General features: G+C 43.5%; 1 protein-coding gene across 1 annotated transcript in view; it reads left to right on the forward strand.

The window, feature by feature from the left end:
- HCN4 (hyperpolarization activated cyclic nucleotide gated potassium channel 4) overlaps window positions 1–27431 on the forward strand; it is a 52687-nt gene that overhangs the window by 18973 nt on the left and 6283 nt on the right. The window contains exons 3-6 of the mRNA XM_088148451.1: window positions 11420–11581; window positions 19784–20002; window positions 24576–24722; window positions 25055–25295. Coding sequence (XP_088004577.1) covers window positions 11420–11581; window positions 19784–20002; window positions 24576–24722; window positions 25055–25295 — 769 coding nt within the window. The remainder of the gene's footprint in view (window positions 1–11419; window positions 11582–19783; window positions 20003–24575; window positions 24723–25054; window positions 25296–27431) is intronic.

Consider the following 27431-nt stretch of genomic DNA (forward strand, 5'->3'; position numbering starts at 1 on the left):
AAGAGGACTCACCCTTCTTAAATGCAGGAAGGGTTTCCCTGATTCACAGAAGCCTTGCTTTTGGTGTACTCTTCTGGAACAGCATTGCTATTTGTAGAAGCCATTAGTTTTGCCTTCCAAGAAAACACAGATGTTTTCCACTGAAGTAAGAAATGAAACATTGCTATTTGGCTGCTTTGAATGTGAGTGTCTGTATATCTGTCCCTGGATACAGAAGCAAGTTTCTTGTATGTACTTGCCTCACTGAGTGGTGGATTTCTACTGTAGGTCTTCTGCTTGTAGGGATGTTGATGCTAAGATGCTGCTCATTCAACTTGCGAATGGTCCTTGAACTCCTGGCTGAAGAGGGGGACCAAGTGGGCTTCCTTTCTGTCACATGGCTTGAGCAAGAAGAGTCCACCCTTGGGGGAGCTGCGTTTGGCAGGGCCATGAGTCAGAACGGGCATGGCTCTATCATACTTGTAGGTATGCGGCTATGATTCTCAGTTTCTTCCCCCGTTATTTTGGGATAGACTTGTCTATCGGGAGTTATAGAATGGTTTTTAGGTGTATCCCACCCCAAAATGATGAGAAACAGGGCTGCCAACATTTAGCACTGCTGCGTTTTGGAGAAGGTACCCAAGTTCCCACCAAAAGGGTCTTGGGGTCACAGGTTGGTGATTTGGAGTGGGCCCTTACTTTTCATTCCTTGGCCAATCAAGGAGCATTGAGCCACCTCCGATTTTGAAGTCCAGCTTTATTCCAGGGTTGGCTGTTAAGAGGTGTGAAGGTTTAATGGGTGGTACCCATGTGGACAAAGTTATTTTCAGAGCACCACTGTGAAAATAATCACCTAAGAGACACTTTGCGGACACATAATTATTATCCTGTTTGCCAGATTAATGAATTCAGGTTAAGCTCATGGAGGGGGTTAGTTTGTTGTTTTTCATCCTCCTATGAAGTACACATCAAGGAGGCAACTTTTTTAGAGAGGAAAATCATCCTTTCTTGCTTGATTCCCAGACGTGGATTTCCTGAGGAACATCTTTTTTCACTGATATGGGATTGCTTAACAACTTGAAATGCCCTAGGTTGCTTGTAGTGGTGTAAGGAAGCCATTTCAGATGTTGAAGGTAATGGTTTAACTGGGATGAGGGTGGGAGGACTCTGAAAATCAAAGTAGGTAAACCTCTGAAATGTTTCTGTTATGGGGGTTGGAGAAGATGGGAGCATTTCTTAATATTTTAATGTTAACCTTTAGAAACAATACTGCAGTTTGGGGGCCTTTCCTTGTCAAAAGGGTAGAAATCAGCCCCCTTTTCAGCAATTATGCTACTGAAATTAAGTTGTGAGCAACTCGGAGGGGGGATGCAAAAAATGTTTGGGGTCTGATTGGACACTTGGGGCTGCAAGTGGCACCTCTTAGGTGGGATTATGCCTTCCAGTTGTTCAAATGGCAAGATGCTGGAAATCTCACTCCATAATCCTGCCTTGTCTACCTCTGGCGGCTTGTCTGAAACTGCTCATCGTGGAGACACCTTTGGGGAATCTGAATTGGACATCCCCCACGAGAGGTAGGGATCAGGTGCCAGATCCCATCTTGCAGTCAATTAACTGCTTTTCTGCTTCATTTTCAACATTAATTTTCAGCTCAGCAGGAAATCCTGGTTGGTTTTCTGAGAGAAACTGCTAACAACATCATTCCCTGGAGTTTTTAACAGTTTCTTAGCAGTAGATCTGGGTCTACAAGAGCCAATTTGTCATTTTCCTTTTGCTTTCCTCTTCAAACAAAAGTGAAGCTGCCCAGCCAAGATTTACTTAAATTAGATGTGAGTAGATCCTCACTCACCTGGCTGTTATTCTCTTGTTCTGTCCTGCTGTTCCAGTGAAATATAGTGTCTAACTGGGAGAAATTCCGGGAGGCTCAGTACATACACCTTTGGCTGAAAATGTATTTGCAATTTCCCTTTCTCTCCTACTGTCACATGTGATCATGTATGCATTGACAGAACACGGCAAAAAAGCAATCTCAGTGGGATTAGAGCTGTGACTGTAGCAAGATTCTATCCGTGTTGTATCTAAATTATATTCATGTCTGCTTCTCTGCCATGGTGCAACGCCATCAAAATGGTCCCTAATCCAAATTTTATCATACAGTCATAGAACTGTAGAGTTGGGAGGGATCACAAGGTTTATCTAGTCCAACCTTCTGCAGTGTGCAGGAAAACCAATTCAACGATTCATGGGAGATCGCTGTCCAGCCTCTTGTTAAAAGCCTCCAGAGATAGAGACCCACCATCTCCATATGTAGACTGTTCCACAGTTGATGGATCTTGTCATCTAGCTATTTTTCTTTCTATTGTACTCTCTGCTTTAGATTTTGACCATCTGTAGCCTGCGTAAAGAGCAGCAAGGGTATTTTCCTAGGTGGCTCTTTTCCAGTTTTGGCCCAACCAGTTTCACAGCTCCAGGAAGAGAGACAGACAGACTGGTAGACATAGGTTGGAGTTTGTTAAGTCCCAGGAGTGCTGTGTCAGATTGGTGGAGGGTTCGAACCCATGCGAAGCCTGCTGCTTTCCCATCGCAGTGACCTCTTCATCGCTGGAGTCAGACATTGACAAGAGGCGAGGGCAGGGCAAGTTCCTCCCACATTGCGGAGTCACAGGAGGTGACTCAGCTGGGATGCACTCGAAGGCATGCTGCTGCATCAGCATGCTGGACAAAAGCATCGCCTTGTGCTTTATGCAGATAGAAAATCCCTTGAAGAGAGAAGCGAGTGGGCTGAGCAAGCTGTTTATCCTTTCCCCCGAGTGCTTTCAGGGAGGAGGGCTGGAGCACAGCTGCCATCAGGAACACAGCTGGCATCAGTGGGAATGCCTGCAGCGGGCCCAAGCTGTGGGCTCCCTTTGCCCTGCTCTCAGATGACTAGCCAACCCTTTTTCCTCCTGGGAGCAAGGGCATGTCTGGGAAGACCCAGAAGAGTTGGTTGGTTTTGAATGGGGAAAGGTGCATCTCCATGCATGGATAGAAAATAAGCAAGGGTGTCTTCAGGGAGGGGTAAAAGAAGATCAAGTGGGCACCCACAACCATCAAAGCCCCACCTTTTCTATCTTGCAGTCTTGACTTTTTTGATCCCCCTGTGGACATCCTGGAACGCAGAAGAAATTAGTATGCTAAAAGAGAGCAACTGCTGCATACCTTGATTAGGCTCAACAAATCGGCCCCAAAGAGGAGTAGAGAGGTGAGATTGCTGGTGTTGGTACTAAAAATTGTGCCCCCTACAGAGAAGCTAAATCAAATTCTCAAGGGGGTTCCAGTTGGTGGGGTTGGTGCACCTTCACAGCCAGGCCTCTTCCTCCCACCAGCTGGCCCCACCATGGGCTCCAATCGGCATCAACAGCAGAGACTGCAAGTTAGCAGCAACACACAGGATCTTCTCAGAGGTGGCTCCAGACCTCATGGGGTGCTTTCTTCTCTAGAAACCCCCCTTTTCCCCCTCATTCCTTCAACCACTGATGTCCCCCCAAATTTCTCAGTATTCCATAGCCTCAGAACGTGCTTTTGCTGGTTTTCAGCATTTCTGCCAACTTTGGGGATCTCCCCTGCATCTTCCTTTCATGAGTCGATGGTACTGGTTTGGCCATGTCAAAACCAGCATTCTGAATTGGCTGTTCCTTCAGGAGCTGTTGGTGTCATCTCCTGCACCAGTCAGAGACCTGTTGCTAAAATCTTCCTTGGAATTGTTCTTCCTCCAAGGAGTTCTTGTTAATCAGGGGTGGAGCTGAAGCACTCTGTCTGGCCACTGCTGCTCTTCCATTTCTTTAGACCTTAGGTCCAAAATCTAGCACTTCAAATTTCCAAAATTGATGGTTTAATATCCCTGGAATGAGCGGGGTGGGTGGGGGAAATATGCATGTATGGCATGGCTGCAAAGAGAAAGGACTTAAGACCCTTTCTTACCTAACTCTGATCATTCAGGGTCAAGCTGATACATACTGGAGAACCATTCATTCATGCCTGATGTTGCTTTGAAGAAGAAGATTGGGCTCCTGGCCTGCAGCATTTCTTGCCACACCACTGGAGCTCTGCAAGAGATGCAGTTACACCTTTCATGCATTGAGACTCAGTTGACCACCGCTTTAGCTGAACCAACCCAGATCTACCCAAAAAATGCCCTTTGCCACCAGGAACCCATGTGCTAAGATAAGCAGTGGTGGCCCCTTCCTGGAGGGCAGCCAAGCAAATTGGGGAGGGCCCCCCCCGCCCATTCTCAAATTCAATTGAGCCACTGAAGAAGCAGTGGGAGAATTTAATTTCTTTGCAAGCTGCTATTCTGAGCATACACCGGTCTGATCTCCTGACACTCCAAATGGAATTAATCACTCTCTGTGGGCTGGCTTTGCCCAAACTGTGGCGGATTTTGTGTTCATGCAGCCAGGAATATTGATAGATGACAATGTAGACAACTCAACATTTGCAGATTTTTTTTTAAATGCATATTGTTATTTAGAGAACTTGTCTGGATGGTCATTCAGTTCTGCGACATACTCCCAAACTGCTTAGCATGCCTTTCAGGTAAATGAAATTACTACACACAAGAAGTTTATGTGTTTTAACAAACTTAGAAAAAAGAATTTAAAAGCCATCAATGGGACTGAGTGGGACTGAGTGGGACTGAGTCTTTACAGCTGTAGCGCATCTGGAGGTGAAAGGTGGAAGGAAGACAGGTATAGACATTCATGTCCAATATTTTGTAAAATGGAATATAAACCTGTATATTTGTGGGGTTGTTTGTCTGTTCTTGTGTCTTGTTCTGCCCACTTCCTGTATAGATGAACCTTAATTCCTAGGGCTTGTTCTTCCTTGTGATTTAAGAATAAGCATCAGAGAATGGTCCTGTTCACAGAAAGAACCCCCAAGTCTATGTTGTTGAAGCCAGAGTGGTTTTGCCAAAATCTAGAATTTCTGCCCAGTTGGTAAATAATTTCTTCTTCCCATTCAGCAGTGTGTGTAACATGAATCTCAGGAATTCTTAAATGTTTGTATTTGGAGTTGTTTTTTTACTCCCAGTAGATTTATCCAATGACATCAGGTTTGGAGGCTTTGAATGTCCATCAGTGTTACTGTTTTGCCTTGTTCAACTTGGCATCTAAAGCAATCACAGTTCCGTTCTTTTGATGCAGTTCTGTTGCCCTAATCTGAGAAGCAGCACATGAGGAGGAGGAAGGGGGAAGGGGGGAGGAGGAAGAGGAGGAAGAAGGAGGAGGAGGAAGAGAAGGAGAAAGAGAAAGAGAAAGAGAAAGAGAAGACTGGAAACTAATGTTACATGTTGGACTGCAGTTATCTTCTGTTACAAAAATAGAAATGGTCCATCCATGACAGTTAGCACTTGAAGGTGCTGTAACTCATCTGGTCAAAATCTTCTCCACTGCAATGAGATTATATGGATTTTGCTGTATCTGAAATAACATTTTGTCTGCAGTTGGTGTCAGCTTCTGACATTTGGGGAGGGGGGGCAGATGTGCTCTTCTTTCTGCAAGTTCAAACAGATGCTCTTGTGTCTTTTTTGGGAGCTGTGCAGAATTCTACCTAAGTTTGCTTAGGGCCTTGTTTTCATTCAGATTTGGGGTGTTGGGACTTGGGTACTTTAAAGAAGCTTTCCTACTTTACCCCCATGTTAGGCATGAGGGGCAAAGCATCTTTGGTAGAAACATTTAAGAGAGCCTTAACGTGGCCTTTCCCTTCATAATGAATACTTTGCGAGAGTCATGTAATTTCTCCCCTTGTCTGCATGTCTGTATCTGTTAACCCTAAACATACCTTGCAACATTCCTCATTGCAAATTGCTCTGTGAATATTTAACACTAAAATGGGGCTTCTAAATAAATAAATCAGCCCTGCCACATACCTAATGCATTTTAACTACACTTGATGTGCACGCCACTGGCCAGGAATTGCATATAGAAATCCCTCTTTTCTGGGTTGATTTTTTTCAAAACTGAAAATTGCCAGTCAGTGAGAACTGGACGATTTGTCTCTTCAGATTGGGGTGGCATGAAAGTGAGATCTTCATGAAAGACACTGAAATATCAAATGGCCAATCCTAGTAAGAGTTGGGCTTGGGTCTTGAGCTTCCAAAAATTAAGACTCTCCACATTTACAGACTTGTACAAATTTCATTGCCACCTCTATTCCTGGTTTAGCTCCTCTGAAGTTACCCTTGAAAGGGCAATAATGCTCACTTCGTGCAGGGTGTCCTTCTTGAACTTACTCCTAGAAGTGTCAGGAATTCAAGGGCCTTTCCAACCATTTATAGCTTCTCCACGTTGGGGTGAAAGGCACAGCGGGTTCCTCAAGGAACGGGCTGCTCTAAAAGGAGCCATATCAATAAATGCTTTTCTGTTATCTTCCATCTCAAGACATGTACATGCCTCTAGATGAGACTCATCAGGGCTGTCAACAGCTGCCTCTTATCTCCAGCCAGTGCAAGACCCTCAACAGCAATCTTCTCTTAAGGCGGGCTGTGGCCCCTTCTAGCTTGGAGTTGACCGAATGCCATTCAACCTTTCTCAGGCACAAAGCAACATAAGAGTCATAGCCTACTTTTAAGCCAGGCTGGTGGGAAAGGGGGTCCCCAGGGTGCTCTTAGGTTGTTTGTTGGGGCCCCAGCTCTCTGCTCCGGCCACAACTGCAGAACATTGATGGCACAATTTCCCACTGTTTGGAAGCTAGAAACACAGGAAAACGGTATAGCAAACCCTTGGTGTAAATTTAACAGAAATGAAACAGGTGAAAAAACTCAGAAAGCTCTGAGTCTACCCTTCTGCTATAACATGCCTCTGGGGTGCTTGTCCTTCCCCAAAATGTTGAGAGCAACCAAGGGGGGACCCCTTTATTTTAAGTCTTGGATCAACAATTGCCCTGGGATGCTAGGGGCGGATAAAGCAATTGTTCCATTTTAGCCAAAGTATTGCGTCTCAACATAGTCAGTGGTTCTTGCTTTGCCTTGATAGGTTGACTGCTCTGGTTGGCTGAAGGGTTGAGTCTGGCTTTTGCACGTCTGCAGTAGCCCCATTTGTGGGCCCAAGAGGAGCAGAGAGGCCATGAAGGTGGACATTTGGAAGCAGGGGCTGCTTTGCCGTTGAAATTCTTAGAAAAGATGCTTCAAGGAAGCTTTGTCAAAGCTCTCGCCCATCCCTATTTGTTTCTTTGACTTATATCCCGCTTTTTTGTATGGAGCTCAAGGTGGCATATATAGTACTTCTTCCTCCCATTTTTTCCCACAACAACCCTGGGCTGAGAGAGTGTGACTGGTCCGGTCCCCCAGGGAGGGTGGGGATTAAACCTTTCCTCAGGGCCGGTCCAGTAGCTTAACCACTAACTCACCCTGGCTCTTGGGCTGAGAGAGAACAACCGGCCTGAAGCCCCCTGAGAAGCTTCCATGGTGGAGGAGAGACTAGAACCTGGGCCTCCCCATTTCTAATTCAGCACCTTCACCACTACTCCCCACTGGCTCTTGGGCTAAGAGGGAAATTGAACCATGGAATTTACCCCAGAGAGCTTCTGTGGTTGAACCATATCTCCCTTCTCCTAAGACAATATCTTCAAAGTCCCTCTGTCATCTCCATGGATGAGGGTGGGAGTTCACCATAGAGCCACAGGGGCTCCTATGGTTGAGGGGAACTAGAACCTGGTTCTCCCCGGTGGTGATCCAACACCCTCACCACTGCACCACCCTGACTCTCTAATCTTTTCTTGCCTTGTTGCACTATCTTGGATAGTGCAGATGCAAAGGCCAATTGTGGTTCACACCATGATTGCATCTTCTCCTTCTCTGTCTCTAGGTTTCCCATGGTTATTAATTAATTATTTTATTCAATTTCTATAGCTGCCTATCTCAGACAAGTGACTCTATGGTGTCTTCCTTCCTTCCTTCCTTCCTTCCTTCCTTCCTTCCTTCCTTCCTTCCTTCCTTCCTTCCTTCCTTCCTTCCTTCCTTCCTTCCTTCCTTCCTTCCTTCCTTCTTGTTTTTTAGCAGGTTTGCTTCTCTAATTGAGAGAAGCCTGGGGCTGGGGGCAGCTGAATCCATCTGCCTGGTTGACTGACACTTGGCACAAAGTCTGGGGAGAGGGAGAGAGGAATGATGAGAAGGGAGACATCTGTGCCAGTGGTGACTGGCAGTATCAGCAATATTGCCAGCAGAATGCACAAGCCAGCTTGTGCATTGGCAGAGTTCCTTTCCCTCCAAACTCTCAAAGCAGCTGCTGCTACTAGAAAGAGTTGGGGAAAAGGGAAAAGATGTAGCCAACAACTTTTCACAGAAAAAAATTAGGAGTTTCCAGGCTGCCCTGAATTGTCACTGGTCATGGGTACCTAGCAGGTGGCTTTCCAAATGTTGCTGAGTGGAAGTTCTCATCATCTCCAGCCAGCAGGGGTGAAAGCAAAGGGTACTCACCCCTGGAAAGACATTTGCAGACATCTGTCCATCTGTCCATCCATCTGTCCATCCGCCTGTCCATCTGTCCGTCTGTCCATCTGTCCAGCAGATGGATGGACAGATGGGCAGATGGACAGATGGACAGACGGATGGACATATTGACCAACAGATGGATAGACCGACGGATGAGGAGACAGATGGACAGATGATAGGGGTAGGCAGTGTGGAGCAGGGTGGTTCTCTAATAGAAAGACTTGTTTTTTTCAGCTGCTCTGCCCATCCGTCTATCCGTCTGTCCATCTGTCCATACATCCCCTCAAATTGGCACTAAACCAGCTGGGACCTCTTTTGTGGTCCTACATATTCCACACCCTGATCCTGTAGATGCCCCTGAAACAGTGGTAGTGTTCATGTCTCAACCGTTGCAACATTTTAAGGTCCTTTCTCTTACCTTCTTAATAATTTCTCTGTTTTGGGTAGTGAGAGCCAGCATGGGTAGTGCTTAAGTGGTTAAGGCATCAAGCTAGAAACTGGGAGACCATGAGTTCTAGTGCCTCTTAGACACAAAGTCAACGGGGTGACCTTGGGCCAGTCCCCATCTCTCAGCCCTAGGAAGAAGGCAGGGGCAAACCACTTCCAAAAAGCCTTGCCAAGAAAACTGCAGGGACTTGTCCAGGCAGTTGCCAGGAGTCAAGACTGATTCAAAGCCACAAAAAAGTAAAAATAAAAACAAAAATTAAAAAAACCTGTTTTTACTGCCCATTTAGTTAAGGGCTAAACTTATTTTTTTCAGCTGGGTTCCCACACTATGCTAAACTCAGGTTACAGACACACACAGTTGCTGTTTTCATATAATTGTATGAAACCAATTTACAGCTTAACAAGGATCATCTCGTTCATACACCAGGCGAGGGCAAATGAAACACGTGGAATCACAAATTAACCCGCTTTTTTAATCCTAGTCTAGAGTGATGTTGAATTATTATCAAAACTTCGGAATTTGATTATTTGTCAGGAATTACGGTTACATCGTGCATGGGGGTGTCTAAAAGAATAATATTGAGAAATTGGAAAAGTGATATTACTCCAGGTGTTAAGGAATGGCTTTTGGAAATGTACAACTTACCTATATTGGAAAAGGCCATATTTTCCACTAATCAATCAAAGGATGAAGCAACATGCTTTTCTTTGGCAGAGATGTCACAATATTTTACAATAATATTTTGTATCTGTTTATACTATAGCATTATATTATATTTATTAGTAAATCAGTAACTGTTTGCAAGCTTAATATCTAAGGTACTTTGTTGTTTTTTTTAGTTGGTCATCTTTTTCCTTCTCTTTTCTTTTTCTGGTTTCTATCATTTTTTTTAAGTTTAAGGATTGTTCAGTTTACTTTTGTCCTTTTAGCGTATCTTGGTATTTTACATTTTTCTAAAATAAAGATTAATTTTAAAAAATAAGCGATTTGCTTGGTAAAACATACACGCACACACGAAAAACCTCAGTGGGATAGATTTGTATCAGGGCAGGCTCTGCCATTAAAGAGAGTGTCAGTCGGTGATATCATAAAAGAATCGCAAGGAACCCATTACTTCAGAAAAGGTAACATCTCTTTTAAGTCAAGGTGGCCTCTTTGTGATACCATGGATATGTTCCTGTGCCTTTCATGGCAACGATACAAATGCTGTTGCTGTCTTCTAGACTGATCTTCAACTTTTCATTCTAGCTTATAGTCCTGGACTTCTTCATGGTCTCCCATCTAAGTAAGTAGCAGGTTGGACCCTACTTAGCATCTTCAAGATCAGCCAAGGCTGGTTAGCTGCTGCCATCTACTGTGACCCTCTGTTAGTTATTTTGTCCTTCTAATTTTACTTCCAGGCATGAAGAGAAATGTGTTTGATTTTTTTTGAGGGGGGGGGCGATGTTGTTTATCTCACATGCCAAAATAATTTAGCTGATTTCGGGTACCATTGGGTACCACTTTGATTCAGAAAGGCAGACAGGAGTGTATTATATATATTTATATTTATATTTATATTTCTGGGCCAGCCCAAGTTTGCACTCAAATTTAATCTGACTCTTGGGAGAGGATTTTGGTGATGTTATTTCTCCTAGAGGGCAATGACTGTGTTGAGAATTGCAAAGCCTTTTTCAGGTGGCCTTTGTGAGTTGCTTAATGTCTAAAGGGATGTTAACTCCTGCCTTTCACACAACGCAGCACCTCTGCCTCGGCTGACGTTTGTAGTGCTTTGAAGGAACAGTTCTACCTTGTGGACAAAATAAGTCACTTGAACAAAGGGATTGCCTGGCAACTGGGCAGGTTTGGCTGGGATGTCCATGTAAATAAGTCAGTTACATTTCCAACACTTCCATACCCTGCCACATCAACTTCTTCTCCACAAGCAAGAGATCTTTCTCAGACGGGTCTTGCCAGTTCTGATCGTTGGCAGTGTAGAAACTCAGCTGTCTTGTCAGTATATGCCTGTGACTCGAGGCTATTTGCACCAAGGCTGTGTCTTGGAAACTGCCGTCTCTTGGAGCACCATGAAATGCTTCCAATGTGTTTTTGTTTAAAAGAGGGCTGTAGACTGGATGGACTTATTCTTTAAGTGGAGCTGGTACTTCAGAATGTAGTGTGGTGGTTAGAGAGATGGACTGGATTTGGAAATTTTAGATTCCTCCATGGAGCCAGGAAGCTCTGTTGGTGAGGTCAGGCCAGTAATCCTCTGGCCTACTGGCTTGTTGTGTGGTCTAGCTTGAGAAGTCTACCATCCCAAGAAGATAATGACTCAACATTTCTGTATTGTTGGCAGTGAACTTCTCAGCCTTGCTCTCCCTTTTCAGAATTTATTCTTTTCAGAAATTTTTGCCTGGAAGCTACTTTTGCAAACCACACAGTGGCTCTCACATCTCTTTGACCCCATGAACCTATAATGATAAGAGAGTATTCTGAAAAATGGTTGCATCTCTAGGGTTCACTGGATAATCCTCTTCTCCTAGATCTTCCACATGACCTACGACCTGGCCAGTGCTGTGGTACGGATCGTCAACTTGATTGGCATGATGCTGTTACTATGCCATTGGGATGGTTGTCTCCAGTTCCTGGTGCCCATGCTCCAAGACTTTCCAGGGGACTGCTGGGTGTCGCTGAATCGCATGGTGGTAAGTTTTTGAAAGCCTGGTTGGCTGCACAGAACTGCTTGGCCCTGCTTAACCACGTCTGGTGCTCTCAACAGAGCTGAAGCATTCCCTGATTTCTGTCTAAGAAGCCCACCTTTTGATCACGTTTTCTAAAGTGGCTTGCGGTAGATGGCAAACATGCAAAGTGTATAACTATGAGAGAAGCCAGGATATTGTTTTGCCTCCTACTTCTGGAATCTCAGGTCCTCTGGCTTTTGAAAAGCCCAGTGATTTCTTATAGTTGGGCTTTCTAAGCTCAAGCAATGGGACCAGGCTGATGTATCCATGGCTCCTATTTTTCCCTGGGAAGGTGGGCAGATCTCCCATATTTTACAGGGCCTTCCCCTCATTTCTGGGTCTTCCTTGATTCTTGCAAAAAAAAAAAAGCCTTTATTGTCCATTCCAATCATAACTTCCAATGTATCTGGAAGGAAAAATTAACCAGGGATGGTTGGAGGCATTGGGCATGTTTAATCTAGAGAAGAGAAGACTGCAGGGAGACATGATAGCTGCCTTCGAGCATCTGATGGGCTGTTGTTTAACAGAAGGGACAGAAATGTTCAGAGTTGATCCTGCGGGCAGGGCCAGAAACAATGGGCTTACATTACAAAGAAGATTAGTTTGGCTGGGCACCAGAAAGAATTTCCTAAGGTAAGAGCTGATCAACAGTAGAACAGATTTCCTCAGGTGGTAGTGGCCTCTCTTTCACTGGAGGTCTTTTAAACTGAAGCTTAATCCTTCTGACTCTATTGAAAAGGCATTGTCACCTTTGGGAGATGCTGTAGGAGGCCATACCTGCATTGAGTAGGGACAGGGTTAGATGTTCTCCAAATTCCCATCCAACCTTTACATTTATGAGCTGTCATTTTATCCATCTTCCTTGGAGAGCTGCAATCAAAATATGGGTTAGGTTGATACCATGGGAAGCTGAAGATCAAGAACTCACTTCCTTTTGCAATTGCAAAAGGCCTTTTTCCATATCATGATATGTTGAGGCACCTGTTCTTCTAGCTTATTCTCAGGTTGCTTGAGAATTGTTTCCAGATTTTTCTAGGTGGTGCTTCTGAGTGGGCTCTCACCTTAGATGTGGCACAGAGGCCTACGACAAACACTATTTTTAGTTAGACATCTTTCCATCATTTTGTTGTCGGCCTACCTGCCCACAGTTCCTAATCTGGAAGAGCCCCATGGAAAGAAGTGCCTAATGATACCTTTCCTTGGGTTTTACAGAAATGTGAGTGGCCTGCAGACTGATAGAGAGAGGACTATACAGAGAGAGGCAGGACATTTTGCACCCATTCCATGGCTCCCTTGTGCCACGATAAGCCCAAAAATAGGACATTCCACCCATATGAATTTCATCCCCATTCTTTGCAAGAAATTTCCACAGCCAATTCTTTTTCATCAATTTGTCTAAGAATTATTAAGGGGAAAAAATGCGTGCGGTTTCTCTGCCAGGCACCAACTTCACACAGATGGAGTGTGAACGAGAGTATAGGTGATATAAGGTATGGATTACCAAGGCATATATGAAAAAGGTTGGGTGAAAAAAGCCCAAATGATCAAAGCTCTGGGAACCAGTTCACACACGTGCTGGCACACCCAGGCGATGAAAGTCAATCTAAATTTATACCCTCTAAAAAAGTGAAGTCTAGATTAGGGCACGATTGCAGCCTAAAAATACTTCCACATTGGTTTGGTGAAGGAAGATGATTTTCCTTCAGCCTTCCTGAATGGCAGGATTTGTGGTTTTAAGAGAGGAAAAAGAAGGAGCACTTTAAGGAATAATAATGATAATGATGATAATAATAATAATGCCAAATCCAGTCTAAGCATCTTGCTGACTGTGCAACCCACAATAATAATAATAATAATAATAATAATAATAATAATAATAATAATTATTATTATTATTATTATTATTATTATTCAAATAGAAGTAGAATGACTACGGCAAAAGAAAGCAAAGATAGTACCAATAGTAATTTATTATATATAATAATATAATATAATAAAATTATTATTATTATTACCCTCATATCTTCCTGTGGTATGTTACTTCAGGGCACCTGACATCAGGAAACGATCTCAGCCCTATTTAGAAATGAATGAATGAACATCAACATGTGAGGAGGGGGAATAAATAAATGGTGCCCTCCTCCTCCCACCTCAGCTTCCAAAGTTCATCGTATTTTATGAATGAACCCTTTAGGTAGAATTCTACCTAATTCAGGGGCTGGGAAGCTGTGTAACTGAGATGGTGTTGTACTACAGTTCCCAGCAGCTCCGGCCATCTTGGCAAATGGTTAGTGATGCTGGGAGCTGTAGCTGAGCAGATTCCCCAACTCCATGTTACAATTTATGGGGCCATTTGGGGAAGGGAGGAGGGATTGGTTGAACTGATTGGCAACTACTTTGGGCTTTAGATTGGCCCCAAAAGCCTGGTTTAGTCAAGTCTTCTCTGCTCTGGGCAGGTTAAGAAAAAGAGTTGAGATGGAGCCAGAAGCAGCCTCCCTGGTTTTTTGGACATGTATTGAGGTTCTGGACACAAATCAATGAGATGAGTTTCTAATGCAGGGATGCATGTCTTAAGACCCATGGCGGTGAACAGCCTTCCCTGCAAAGCCTTGGGAGGTGCCTGAAGTGTGCTGCTGAATTGTAACATTAAATGAAAATGGAGGAGTGATCATGCTGGCTATAGTTCATTCATTTCAGTGAAATTACTTTCAGATTTCAGATCAATCAACGTTAGTTGTTCTCTTGATTTGGCCCATTTTGGAGTGCAGCTTCTGAGCACACAGGCTACTCTTGACTCAAAGAACATTTTCTAGCTGACTTTTCAAGGATATTAAGAAATGTTGACTGGAGGAAGCAGTTTAGAGGAAGATTGGTAAACAAGGCAATTGAATGCTTTCTCACTTAGTCAAACGTTGGACTTTGGACCACACCAGAGTCCACAGAATAACTAAAAGTGATATTTGTCTTTTCAGGATTTCATTATTCATGGCAGTCAGAGATGAATATCCTCCCCCAACATCCATGAATGATGAATGCCTGGATTCATTGTATTAGGGTGATGGTGGCCATTTGTAGATATTTGTAACTGGTGATGCTTGTGGTGTCCCAGTTGGCTGGTTGTTATGCTTGAAAGGATTTCTCAGGTGGGCATTGAAAAGCAACCACAATGAAAATCCAGGGTTATCTATGACAGGTGAGCAGAACCAACTCCAATTTGCACAGCTGGGCAAAGTTCCAGTTTGGAGATTTGATTTCACAGTGATTTGATCAGATCTCTCAGTCAAGTAGATTGAATGGTCAAATCCGTTTGGATGCTTCTGAATGGATTCAAAGGTTCAGTGGTTTTTGCAATGGCACAAAAAGGCTGTCTCCATACCCCTGAGTTCTTGTTTAGACTGAGGACAAGACAACGTTAGAACTCTTGAATTCTTGCTTAGACTGGAAACAAAAAACCTTGCTGCAAACACGGCTCCACAGTGAGTAACCTCTCTTTGTGAAGGAACATGAGAAGCTTCTTATTCCAGGGCAGACCTTGGACCATTGAACACATTTGACACTGACTGTAAACAGGAGCTCCAGGACTTTAAGGGGGCCCTCCTCATCCCTTCCTGTGGTTGGTAGAGATCAAAGCTAGGATGTCCACAGACATAGTAGATGCACTGCTTTTGTAGTAGCTCTGAATCTGGCCCCCAGATGGCATAATGGTGTGATTATAGGTAGTCTGGTGTGACAGAAGGTATCTACGAGGAGGAGATTGATGTGGGAGATCAAGGCTATCAGGAGGGAGGAGTTGCATTCCAGGAGGGGAACAAAAGATAATACAGTCCTCAAGGGGAGTATGGGAAGTGAAAGAGGTTCAGGATAGCCCCTCCCTAGAATCTCCCAGGGTAGATCCCCTAGTTGCTGTAGTATAGATTGAGTTTGGCAAGATTCTGTCTATAAGGTGTAAGCAAATAAAGGAACTGAACTCAACTGGACTGTTTCACCATTGTTCTTGGTCAGGGTCTGACATCTAGGCCTCTGTCTTCACAGATTGATTTGCAGGTTGAGCAACTGGTACCCTAGTCACCTATTTGCAGTCCTTATGTTGAAAAGGCATTGTGCTTCTGTTTAAATTATCATTGTTTTGCCCTTTGTTTGCATCCTGCATTTCCTTCACGTGTGTGAGAGAGTGTGTGTAGATACAAGTGGCCACCCCTGTCTCCACTCTCAGATGTGAAGGGCAGATTCTTCCCCCTCCCACCCCCGCTGAAATAGTTGCATTGGCACCGAGCCAAAATAGCATTTGCCACCTCTCCTAGAGAAGCAGCAGTAGAGATGTGTCATCTTGCCGCAGGAACAATCTGTTTATTAAAAGAGGGATCTATTTTTGAAGTGCCATCAGCTCTCCACAACTCCCAGTGTGGACGCTGTGCACAGAACAGATCAGGCAAGAGAATGCAGATTTTTGCAAACAGGTGTGGTGTAGGTGTTAAAGCATGGAATTGGTAGGGATTGGGATTGACATTCCTTCTCAACCCTTCCTGGAAGATCTAGAGGCTGATTCCTCTCATTCTACTTGGCCTGCTTTGCAAGTTTGTTAGGAGGATAAAAGAGGAAGGAATGTGCATTGTCTGAAGCTCCATGAAGGAAGGGAAAGCTAAAAATAGAAGTTCCAAGGCTCAAAGTAGAACAAATAAAATCCAGAATGATTGATCCACACAGGGGCACAACCAGTCCAATAAATACTGTCTCAGCTACCTCTAGCCATGAATGAAAGATGATGTGACTCTGAGGCTGTGCAGAGTTTATTCTTTTCATATCTATAGCATTCAGATCAAAGGGCATGAATATGAATTTTTGGATGTGTTCAAGACATTTTAGGCTTTGAAAATCAGGGTCTGTCATGGGTTCCTCTCTAACAGTTTTATATGGAGATGTCTCCTTAGATGACAACACACACTTCTTCTCTTGATTCAGATGGCTTAAAAATGGCCCTTGTTTTAAATAACATGTACATCTAAACCTACTTGAAATTATCTTAATGGTGGGTGGAGGATATCTTGAGATGACGATGGGTTCTTTTCACACCTAGAGACCCTTCTGTTCATTCTTTTGAGCGGGGTTCTGGACAACTGCCTTAATGTCCCACCCTGACTTGACTTCCAGATTTATTTGGATCTCAGTTTGTCTCTCTCTCTCATTCCCCCATTTTTTTTTTAAAGCTGTTTGGGTTTTTCCTTCCAGAGGGAGGATGAGAGAGAAATGTGATCATTTTATGCTAAGAGATAAATATTATCAATTTTTGACCCTCCTGTCAAGGATTTGATGCTTGTGGGAATGAGGCAATGTTGGGATCCTACCTGCACTTCTTTACCAAGATGGCCCTAGCATCTTGGTGGCCCCCCAACCCCAACCTCCTTTGTTTGCAAAGTTCACTTAGACAGGATGATGCTTAGGAAGACCTCACTCTTTGTGGTGTTCTGAAGTTGCATTTCTTTGAATATACATTTCCCTTTCGTTGGGTTGTCTAGTCAAAGATTGGAATGTTGTCCATGCTGGACCACACTGTCCCCAGGACAACTCAGTCCCAAGGTTTTGCCTGTTCCTGTCCTGCCTGAATGGCACACACATTGTTTCCCAGGAACAAAACCTGGCTGGACCTACTTGATTTTGAGAAATGATGTTAAGACAGTGGCTGGGAAATGAGGAGAAACAGCTCAGTAACTTTCCACTGATGCCCTTGAGAGAAGTGACTTCATCAAGAAACAGCAGCAGTGTTTGCCGCTTGTATCAAATATAATAATACAGTGGAACCTCGGGTTACGAACTTAATCCGTTCCGTGACTGGTCGCAACCCGAATTGGTCGCAACCCGAAGCAAATTACTTTCTTTGGAGCCATGCTGACAAACACACCAAAAACCTTCCAAAACGCCACAAAACACACCATAAGCCTCACCGAACGTCTCCTTGCTACCGCGATCTCGCCCACAGGAAGCCGCAACTGTGTGGAAGCAGGGAAAATGGCCGTGGATCCAGTTCATAACCCGAGGCGGAGTTCGCAAACTGAGGTAAATTTGTGCAGCCGGAGCTGGTCGTAACCCGAAAAGTTCGTTAACAGAGGCGTTCGTAACCCGAGGTACCACTGTAATCCAAAAGGTCCCCCAGCCTTGAGACAAGCTCAGAAGGACCTAACTTATTCTTTCTAGACCTACCAACCTGAGGGCCTGCTCCTACAATGTGCTCACTGGATCAGCGGGTGGGGTGAATATGTGGTGGAAACCTCAAAAAGGGATCAGTGGACTAGTTGAAGTAAATTTAAATTTAGTTAAATTAAGAACCAGATAGAATCAGCCTTGCATAGGGTCAAACTAATTCCCTGTTGTTGACATGGAACACCCAAACCTAGTCAATTGCTCAGTTTTTCCCACTGAGTCCTTCAAGAAAAAGAACAGCTGGAAAATCACTACTAGTTTAGGGATTTTTGTACAGTGCCCAAAGTCCCATTGTTTGAGTTGGGGGCCATATACATGTTCTAAATAAATAAATAAAGCAAGCAAGCAAGCAAGAACTTACTGCAAAGGCCTGGCATGTACATTTGATGAATGATGGAGTGGGACTACTGATGCTATAAAGCCTTGTCAGTGGTTTCTTAGTGCCAAGGGTCTGTGGGATACTAAGGACTTCCTGGAAAATGTGGAAGCATGGGAGAAACCAGCATGATGCTAACCTGTTTACTATGAACCCTGATTGCTGGGATCATCCGTTGATTCATCGGAGAAGGAAGACCAGAGGGAAGGAGAAAAGAAGTCCTAAGCCATGAAACCCAAAGAATTTTTGTTGCAAAATGGAGCTATCCCCATCCTAGCTCCATAAATGAAGTGTTGTTTGGAATCTAGAAGTTAAAAATGGGGAATATTAACACACTCCTAAGTGCTGACAACTTTTTGTGCTTGTTCAAATAGCATTTTAAAAGGAGGCTGGTGATTGTACTGGGCTGCTAAAATACAAAATGCTTCTTGTAAAAGCTGGCAACTTGATTCCTCTGTATTCCTGCGTGTGTATGTGCTTTCAAGAAATATCTGATATTACTGTAGCAGTCTAAACCAGTTGGAGACTTATCTCAGCTCCGGGGTGCCATCTGAGGTTTCAGGAGAAACAATTCATTTATCATCATTTAATTGAGTGAATTAATCTGGAGTACAAAATGATCAATATTCCTCACCGTCCTTGGTGTGGGTCATTCTCATCAGGTGAACAAAAGGATAGTTTAAAGCATGAAAAGATTAAGTGGAAAGACGTAACTCAAGAAGGTGCCCCAGCAGACAGGTGCCTGTAGCAGAATAGGACAATAATGTTGCTGATGCAGTTTAACTGATGGTAAAATGCAGAATGTTTAGAAAATGCCCTCTACTGAGTGAAAAAAAGGTGCTGGTGTTCCACGGAGTTATTTGAAGGGAAATAATTCCAGTTAATAGAAGAAAGAGTCTTGGACCTGCTTTCTTAGGAAATAACGGTCTTATGAGGCTATAGAGAAGGTGCCTTGGATTTCTGGATCATGTTGAGATTACATGTTGTTTCGTGTCTGTCTATGAGGACATCTTTGTGTTTGCTAGCACTGCATTCAGAAACCTCCTGTATTTGTCCATCTAGAGATACAGACACTTACTCTAGAAGCAAGTGGAAGGCCAAAGAAGGAATCCTCAGGAAGATCAGCCCAGGTTTCAAGAGCACGTTCACCCATCTAGGACAATATTCCAAGCCACACAAGAGCTCTGTCCCCACGCTTCAGACCAGTGGCACCGATGGGGGTGGAAGTATCCCCAAAAAACATGGGCAAGGCTTTGATTGTGCTGCTGTGAGCACCATCTTGCCTTTTTGGACACCCCCCTCCCGCATGGACCCCACTGCTCCAGACAAATGCTAGTCAGGTGCATTATGAGAAACTAGAACGGTAGCTGGTTGCAACTGCCTGTTCTTGAGGTCCCAGCCTCAGTGGTTCTCACCAGTAGCAGATACTGGTGCTTCCCTGCTTCGAACTAACAAGGTAAGGCTTGGTGCCCATTTTACTATCCCTGACCCTTCAGACATGAGCTGATGTGCCCCCGTGTGCAGAGGAAGGTAGTCTCACATTCCCAACTCTGTCCATCTCGTTTCCTGTAACTCTCGTCTGTCTGTCTCTTTAGAATGACTCCTGGGGGAAGCAGTACTCCTATGCGCTGTTCAAGGCCATGAGTCACATGCTATGTATCGGCTACGGACAGCAAGCCCCAGTGGGCATGTCTGATGTGTGGCTCACCATGTTAAGCATGATCGTTGGTGCCACGTGCTATGCCATGTTCATCGGCCACGCCACTGCCCTTATCCAGTCTTTGGATTCCTCACGGCGACAGTATCAGGAAAAGGTAAATAATCTATTTTTTTCCATTTCTAGGCTGCCCTCTTGTCAAATGACTCTGGGCTACTTACAAAGATTTGAATCAGATTTTTTTTTTTTTTTTTTTGCAAAAACTATCCATGGTGAAAAGTTTTCCAGAAAATTGTCCATTGCTGTGTATGTGTTTGTGTGATAGATGGAAGAGAAAGATGATAGCTAGATTAGATAGATGATAGACAGACAGACAGACAGACAGGCAGAGATCTATCTCACAGGAAGTATTTCTGTTTCTTTAAAATGCATTATGTTGTAAAATCAGTACCAGGGACATAATGCTGAATATATTAGATTTAAAAAGAATCAACTTGATTCCCAATGAAACAATCTGAGGACATGTAAAGCACCCAATATGCTATCAAATGCAAATAATCAGGAAAATGCTTCTTTGTTCCAAAATACATTTGTAGCAAAATTTGCCTGCAAACAGCCCATTGAGGACTCAGACCCATGGCAAGGATAGAAGGGCCAAATTAATGTGTTTGTTGTTTATATGTTTCATCCTGGCAATTATGGAATTCTTCTTACATTTTTTACTGGCAACAAGCAGCAAAGGTTCAAAGCTTAATAGAGGTTGTTTTGCCTTTGCTTCTCTGATGGCTCAAAACTTGACAGTGCTTGGCAGAAATCAATCAACCAATCAATTGATTGAGCAATACAGAAATAAGGGCACTGAAACTCCAAACCCAACTGAGATGTGTGAAGAAAAATATATGCATTGCATTCCATTGACTATACTATTGACAGATCTTCTGTTGTAGATGCTAAAAATAAAGGTAGTCCGTGGGTTAAGAACGCCCGGTTTACAGACAACCCATAGTTAAGAACAGAGCCTACTGTAGCAAAATTCAAGTTCAATACCCAATGATTCGAGTTCATTACACAAAACTACTTATACAATATTTTACGATAATACTGTTCCAATTTCCATACAAATTCGACTTAAGGACAGACCTTGGGAACAACACTTGTTCTTAAGCTGGGGACTGCCTGTATTTGGAAAACCTTGTGTGAACAAGTATGAATGCATAACATTCCTTGGGAGATGATAAGATTTAGGTGTGCACAGTCAGACCATATTCTTCTGTTTTTTTAATGAAGTATGCCTCATTTTGTGGTCTGCCCACTGGATACATTTATTTCCATCTGTTGGTTCTCTCCAGTTCAATTTGCTAGATTTCTGTGGTTGAAGTCAACCCAGTGTGTGTTCTTTCTGCGGTCTGCCTTCAGTGATTTTTTCCCCCTTTCTGATTTCTCTTTTCCTGTCAGTTTTGGACAGCTTGTTGGAAGATGATAAGTGGGTAGACTTAATTATGATAATGTGTGGGAGACAGAAACAGAAAAAGATACGTTGATATTTTTTTCAGTGCAGAGAGATCAAAACTGAACAGCCAGCAGCAGAAAGAAACATAAGAAATGCTGTTCTAAAAATATTGGCTGTAAATATTTGAATTGCAAAGTCATCTTTTGGATGGAGGACACTATCACGAGCAAATTGACACGCTTGGATTCTTTCTGCTGTTATGTCTTGTTTTATTTTTTAAAATTCCACAACATAGTTTTTGTCATAGCCTTCAAATTAAAATTAATGGAATAGCTAAATGTGGTTGTGAGCTTCTGAACAGGCTTGAGAAGATGAAAGTGGACAACCTAGCATTGATGAGCCTCCTTGGTGGGTGAACCACAAATTACCAAATCCTAGTATAGCCCAGCTTAGAGAATTTTACCCCTCAATCTAACAGTAATAGTTAAAAAAGAACGACAGAAGAGGATTGGAAGAAGCCAATCAATCAGGTTCTCCATCCAAAGTCCAAGTAAATTGGACAGATTTTGGGCTGGCACCAGGCAGGTGTGTTGGGGAAGGAGTTCCAGAGATAAGCCTAAGCCACAGAAGTCTCCAGGGATGATCCAAGTGGCCAGTGCAGGTCTCACTGGAACAGGTGGGTATATCAGATATTCTGATGCCGGCCTGCAGTAAAACTTCAGGATTAAACAAACTGTCTCATTGGGTATATGCATGAGAACAGCATAAGACTCCTGTGATAGAGGTGGGAAACCTGGATAGTCAGGAACTGTAGTTTGGGAAGATGCAGGGGTCTCCACAGACAGGCCCTGCCCTGCAGTGACATCACTGCTCAAGCCCTTCTTTTATGTGCCTGTGTTATGATGCTGTTGTAGGGTAGTATTTGCATAGTGATGTTGCATGTGCTCAGATGTTACAAATGCACATCTGGTTCCCTGCTTGCTGGCAAAAAACAGACCAGTCAGGTCAGCTGGTTTGTTTTCTGCTGGCAATTGCCAATTATCCTTTGAGAGCAGACTGGCTTCAGTCTGTGACTGCTGGTCTGTTTTTTGCTGGCAAGGAATAATTAAAGGTTTTTGTTGTATTGTGTTGTATTGTGTTTTTTCCCCCCTGCCTTCTGCTTAGATTTCTTTTCTATCTTCTGGGAATCATGTCAGTTGACTTCACAGGCAGTAGTCAGACACCCCTAAGAGCGTAACGATGGAGAGATGGTGGGGCTGCTTTGTATTTAATACAGGATTTCTCTGTGTTATTTATTTCTTTTGCTAATTTGGGGAAAAGTGGGTTTTTTTCCCTTCTATTTTTAAAATTATGGTCAATTGTAGTGCTTACACAACAACTTTCATGCACTTTCTAACTCTAAACAGCTGATTTTTGGCAATTTATTATGGGGGGGGGGGTCCAAAGGGCTGTAAGTAAGTAGTTCATGTGCTATATTTGCTGCTGGAATTTCATGTTGCTCATCCATGCAAATGTGAAAGGCAGTAAATTGCAGGGTTTTAGTATGGATCTCATTTCAAAGTCACTGCTAGAACACCCTTCCTTGGTGCTTGATTTGGCCAAGAAAATGATGGACGGATGTCCTGTGGGACAGATGTGGGAGAAGTTGAAAGAGAAGGAGGCACGCGAGCAGAATAGAATGGCTGTCATTCTAACCCAAGGATACTTTGCTAACACAGCTCCTGGGTGGATCCTGTCTTACTGTGTGAATGGAGATAGGTCAGGCATAAGTGTGTCCTTCACATATATCCTCCCAGAGTATATCCATCAAGGCATTTCTGAGAAATATGTTTCTTCAAGAAGTCTACCAGGAGCTATATTGCTGAAGGGAAGAGAGAGTGTTCAGTTTCCTGTTGAAGGCATTGAGGCCATCAGAGGTTTTAAAGAAAGAAAATCTATCTATCTATCTATCTATCTATCTATCTATCTATCTATCTATCTATCTATCTATCTATCAGATAGATAGATAGATAGATAGATAGATAGATAGATAGATAGATAGATAGATAGATAGATAGATAGATAGATAGATAGATAGATAGATAGATAGATAGATAGATAGATAGATTTCCAACCTACCCTGGGTTGGAGCAATAGTTCTTTGGAAAACAACGATACCAGGAGAACTATAGTACACTGTACAGTCGTTATCTGTCCATGGACATTTTAAGCAGAGCCACATGACTTCCATTTACTGCACAGTGGGCCAACCAGAAAACAGAGTGATCTTTTGCTGGACATGACCATACTGGCTGGGGATTATGAGAGCTTAATTTGGAAGTCCTTACGTTATGGAGGGTTGACCTAAAGCAGAAGAAGGATGTTGTATGTGTGTAAAATCAGAGTTCATTTATCTATTTACGATATTTTTATACTGCCCTGCTCTGCAAGGATTCCTGGCAGTGTACAGTTGAAACCAACGAGTCAGCAAGACAATACATCATCAGTAGGATGCTAAACATAATATATTCCTTAAAAGCGGCCATTCAGATTAATGCCACTGTTATGGTTATATCTGATGACCAGATCTTAACCCCATAATGCAGGGTTCCTCAGCCTTGGCAACTTTAAGACAGGTGGACTTCAACCCCCATAATTCCCCAGCTGTCCACCTGTCTTAAAGTTGCCAAGGTTGAGGAACCCTGCCATAATGGCCTTTTGGGCAGCTTTGTTTTAACCATCTTTTCTAAAACTCCTGTCACCATCTCTATTCCTCTTAGGCTCTTCCAAAAGGTTGGTGTCATTACTGAAAGCACAGATTTCTCATTCTGTCCCTAATTTCCCCTTAGGGAAGAACCTCAATATACCCACTGTGGATGGGCAGGATCCACTTAAAGTAGGGACATGATGCAGTATCTGCTTTTAGATCCGGATAGGTCCTTCATTGCTACCATGAGAAGGTCCTCTTTAGAAGACAAGCTGGTCTTTAAAATGCTTGGAATGGGTAACACTGAAAAAGTGAAACAATTTACACCTGGATTTATCACACTCAGAACTTCTTTTCTAAGCCAGGATTCAACCATGGTTGTGAGAACTTAACAAGTTACATCCTAAAGAGTCTTTGGGGTGGGGGGAACTTTCTTCTAAGGGCCCTCCTTACAATCACAGGATTATGAGAACAAAAGGGGGAGGAGATGATCTAGGAATGCCAATTCTTGTTCCTGGAGGGCAGATATAAATAATACATGCCAAAGTTATGTCAGGAACCCATCTTGACAGATCCCATTTTCTCCCCACACAGTACAAGCAAGTTGAACAATACATGTCTTTCCACAAACTTCCAGCTGAGATGCGCCAGAGAATCCATGACTACTATGAACACCGGTATCAGGGCAAAATGTTTGATGAGGAGAGCATTCTGGGAGAACTGAGTGAGCCCCTAAAAGAGGTGAGTAGCATACAGATGAAGCAAGCACAAGTCTAGCAAGGGCAAAGGCGCTGAAAGAGACTGAGACTGTCTGGGACATTAAAAAATAGGGCTGCTTCACATGTTAGATTAATCAACTTATACATAACGTATATGTTGATTAATCTACTGAATAATGAAATATGCATCTATATGAGAAAAACTTCAGAAATTGAAAAGCATAGATGAGCATCCAATTGTTTTTCATGCCTTTTATTACATTGCTGATTTTGGGTGGCTGAAGCAGCGTTACTTAAGTATTCAGCTAAAATCCCATGTATCTCACAGGATTTTTCTGCCTTTGTTGGGACTAGGAGATCATCAATTTCAACTGCAGGAAACTTGTGGCTTCCATGCCTCTGTTCGCCAATGCCGACCCCAATTTCGTAACATCCATGCTGACCAAGCTGCGTTTTGAGGTCTTCCAGCCAGGGGACTACATCATCCGAGAGGGCACCATCGGGAAGAAGATGTACTTCATTCAACATGGGGTTGTTAGTGTGCTCACCAAAGGGAACAAGGAGACCAAGCTGGCAGATGGCTCCTACTTTGGAGGTAAAGAGGCACAGCTTTTCCCTCTCTTGGATATATGATAGCCTGGAAAAACAAAGATCAGTTCATTCCATAATAAGAACTGAGGGCAGGTTGGGCTTTGTGATGCATTGTGTATTGAGATCCTTGGATGGGTCAACGTAGCTTACTTGGATTGGGTCATACAACCTACTAGGCCTTAACAATGTCTGCTTGATTTCAGCTTAGCATGCTGGGTGAAGCTGGCCAGTTGTAGGCAGCATATCTCCAAATTGATCAGGGGGATTCTTTGATTTCCAGAGGTATTAATCCACAAATATTGCTTACCTGACCCAGTGCCTTATCCCCACTAACAAAGGAAAATTGAATTTGCAAGAAACACAGCATGGTATTTTATGTGTAAATTGTAATTGACAGCCATTATGGTATCAGGTTTTAAGATGTTGGGCTATGACTTGGGGACTCAGATTTGTCCACTTTTGATCATGAAAGCTCCCTGGTTGATTTTTGGCCAATCACACTTTCTCAGCCCAAGCTAGATCATGAGGTTGTTGCTGCAGAAATACTAACTGGAGGAGGTAATACAAGTTAGGATCGCTTGAGGTCCCAGGGGACAAGTGGGATGTGACATCGATGATGATGACGATGACTACAACAACACTGGATTGACTTTAACATTTATAAGTAGATGTTCAAGAAAGCATAAAGTCAACAGGCCTATTCGTTCCTTCCTGAAAAGTAAAACCAAAAAATGTGTTTCGTCCATAACCTGCTAACTTAGGACTCCTAAGGACTCCATCAGATCTGATGATGTGATCACATGAGGCTGAATGCAGCTGGCAGCTGCTTCTGGAGGGACGTGGCTTCCAGGCCACGTGGTACAACATTCAGCATTCACAACAGAGCTGATCAGCAGCCACTGAGTGAACAAGCTGGACCTTGGATGGTTCTCGAAAGGCGTACCCGCCTGTCTAATTAGTTAACGAATTACCATATGTGAGAGAAAGGTGAAAACTCTGTTGATGTTGTCAGATAAAAGTTCAACTGGTATGCAAAATAATGGGGGGGAGGGAAGAGTGTGATTAGCTAATTAACTGAACTGAAATCAGGGAGTGAGGGTAGTCAGGGTTGGCATACAGAATTACAGGGCTCAACACACTGATTAGACATCAACACAATGATTCCACTTAAACACACTTTTTAAAATCTCATGTCTGTCTTCACAGTCTATGGGAATTTTATTTTTAATCTGCGCTCAGTCGTTACCGACTCTGCAGTGACTGCTTGGACGGGTCCTTGCAGTTTTCAAGGCAATTGTTTCAGAAGTGGTTTGCCAGAGCCTCCTTCCTAGGGCAGAGCCCAGCTGGCAAGTGCAGGAGGCGGGGTTTCCGTTGCTTCGCGCCCTTTTCGGGCGCGCGCGGTTTTTCGCGCTTACCGGCAACTGCTCCCGACTCCTTTTTGCAAGGCGCCGCCAGCATTTTTCCTCCCACCGGAGTGAGAGTACCCATTTATCTACTCACATGAGTTTTCGACCTGTTGGGTTGACAGGAACTGGGGAGGAAACAGGAGCTCACCCTGCTAACGCGAAGGCTGGACTCGAACCGCTGAAGCGTTGACCATTTCTGGCCAACAACTTTCAGCGTCATTAAGCCGCTGCGCCACCGCGTCCCCCTTTCTATGGGAATAACCTGCTCAATATAAGGCGGATAGATTCAATCTTGCCCCAAGGTCAGAGTGCTGGACATTTGCTAGTTAAGGAATGAAAGGTATTGAAGATCCTTGGATGGCCTTTCCCATCCTGATGCTCTCCACATGGAGTGGGACTGCAACACACCAGAAGATGGCCTAACATAAGGGAAGGTTGGGGATTAAGGATTCAGGAGCGAGCAAGGAGGCAGTGGATCATAGCATAAACTTAAATCTGTTTGGTTCCTTCTGCATGATGGAAAAGTGACCTCTGCTGATCATCATTGATGCAGTCTTACTAAATGGTCATCCATGATTGAGACAATACTTTTGCCTAATTTGGAAACCTTCTGAATGTGGACTTATTGTAGTGAATCACATAGCAAATTATTCCCACTTGACCCTGAGGCTCTTAGTTTAATACTGGGATTTGTTTCGGATCCCAGGTTGGATGTAAAGCAAGACAAATCTCTG

Source organism: Python bivittatus, unplaced genomic scaffold (assembly GCF_059951505.1).
Source record: "Python bivittatus isolate LINGU-HERP-01145 unplaced genomic scaffold, Pbiv_v1 ctg000530_np1212, whole genome shotgun sequence".
Classification (NCBI taxonomy): Eukaryota; Metazoa; Chordata; class Lepidosauria; order Squamata; family Pythonidae; genus Python; species Python bivittatus.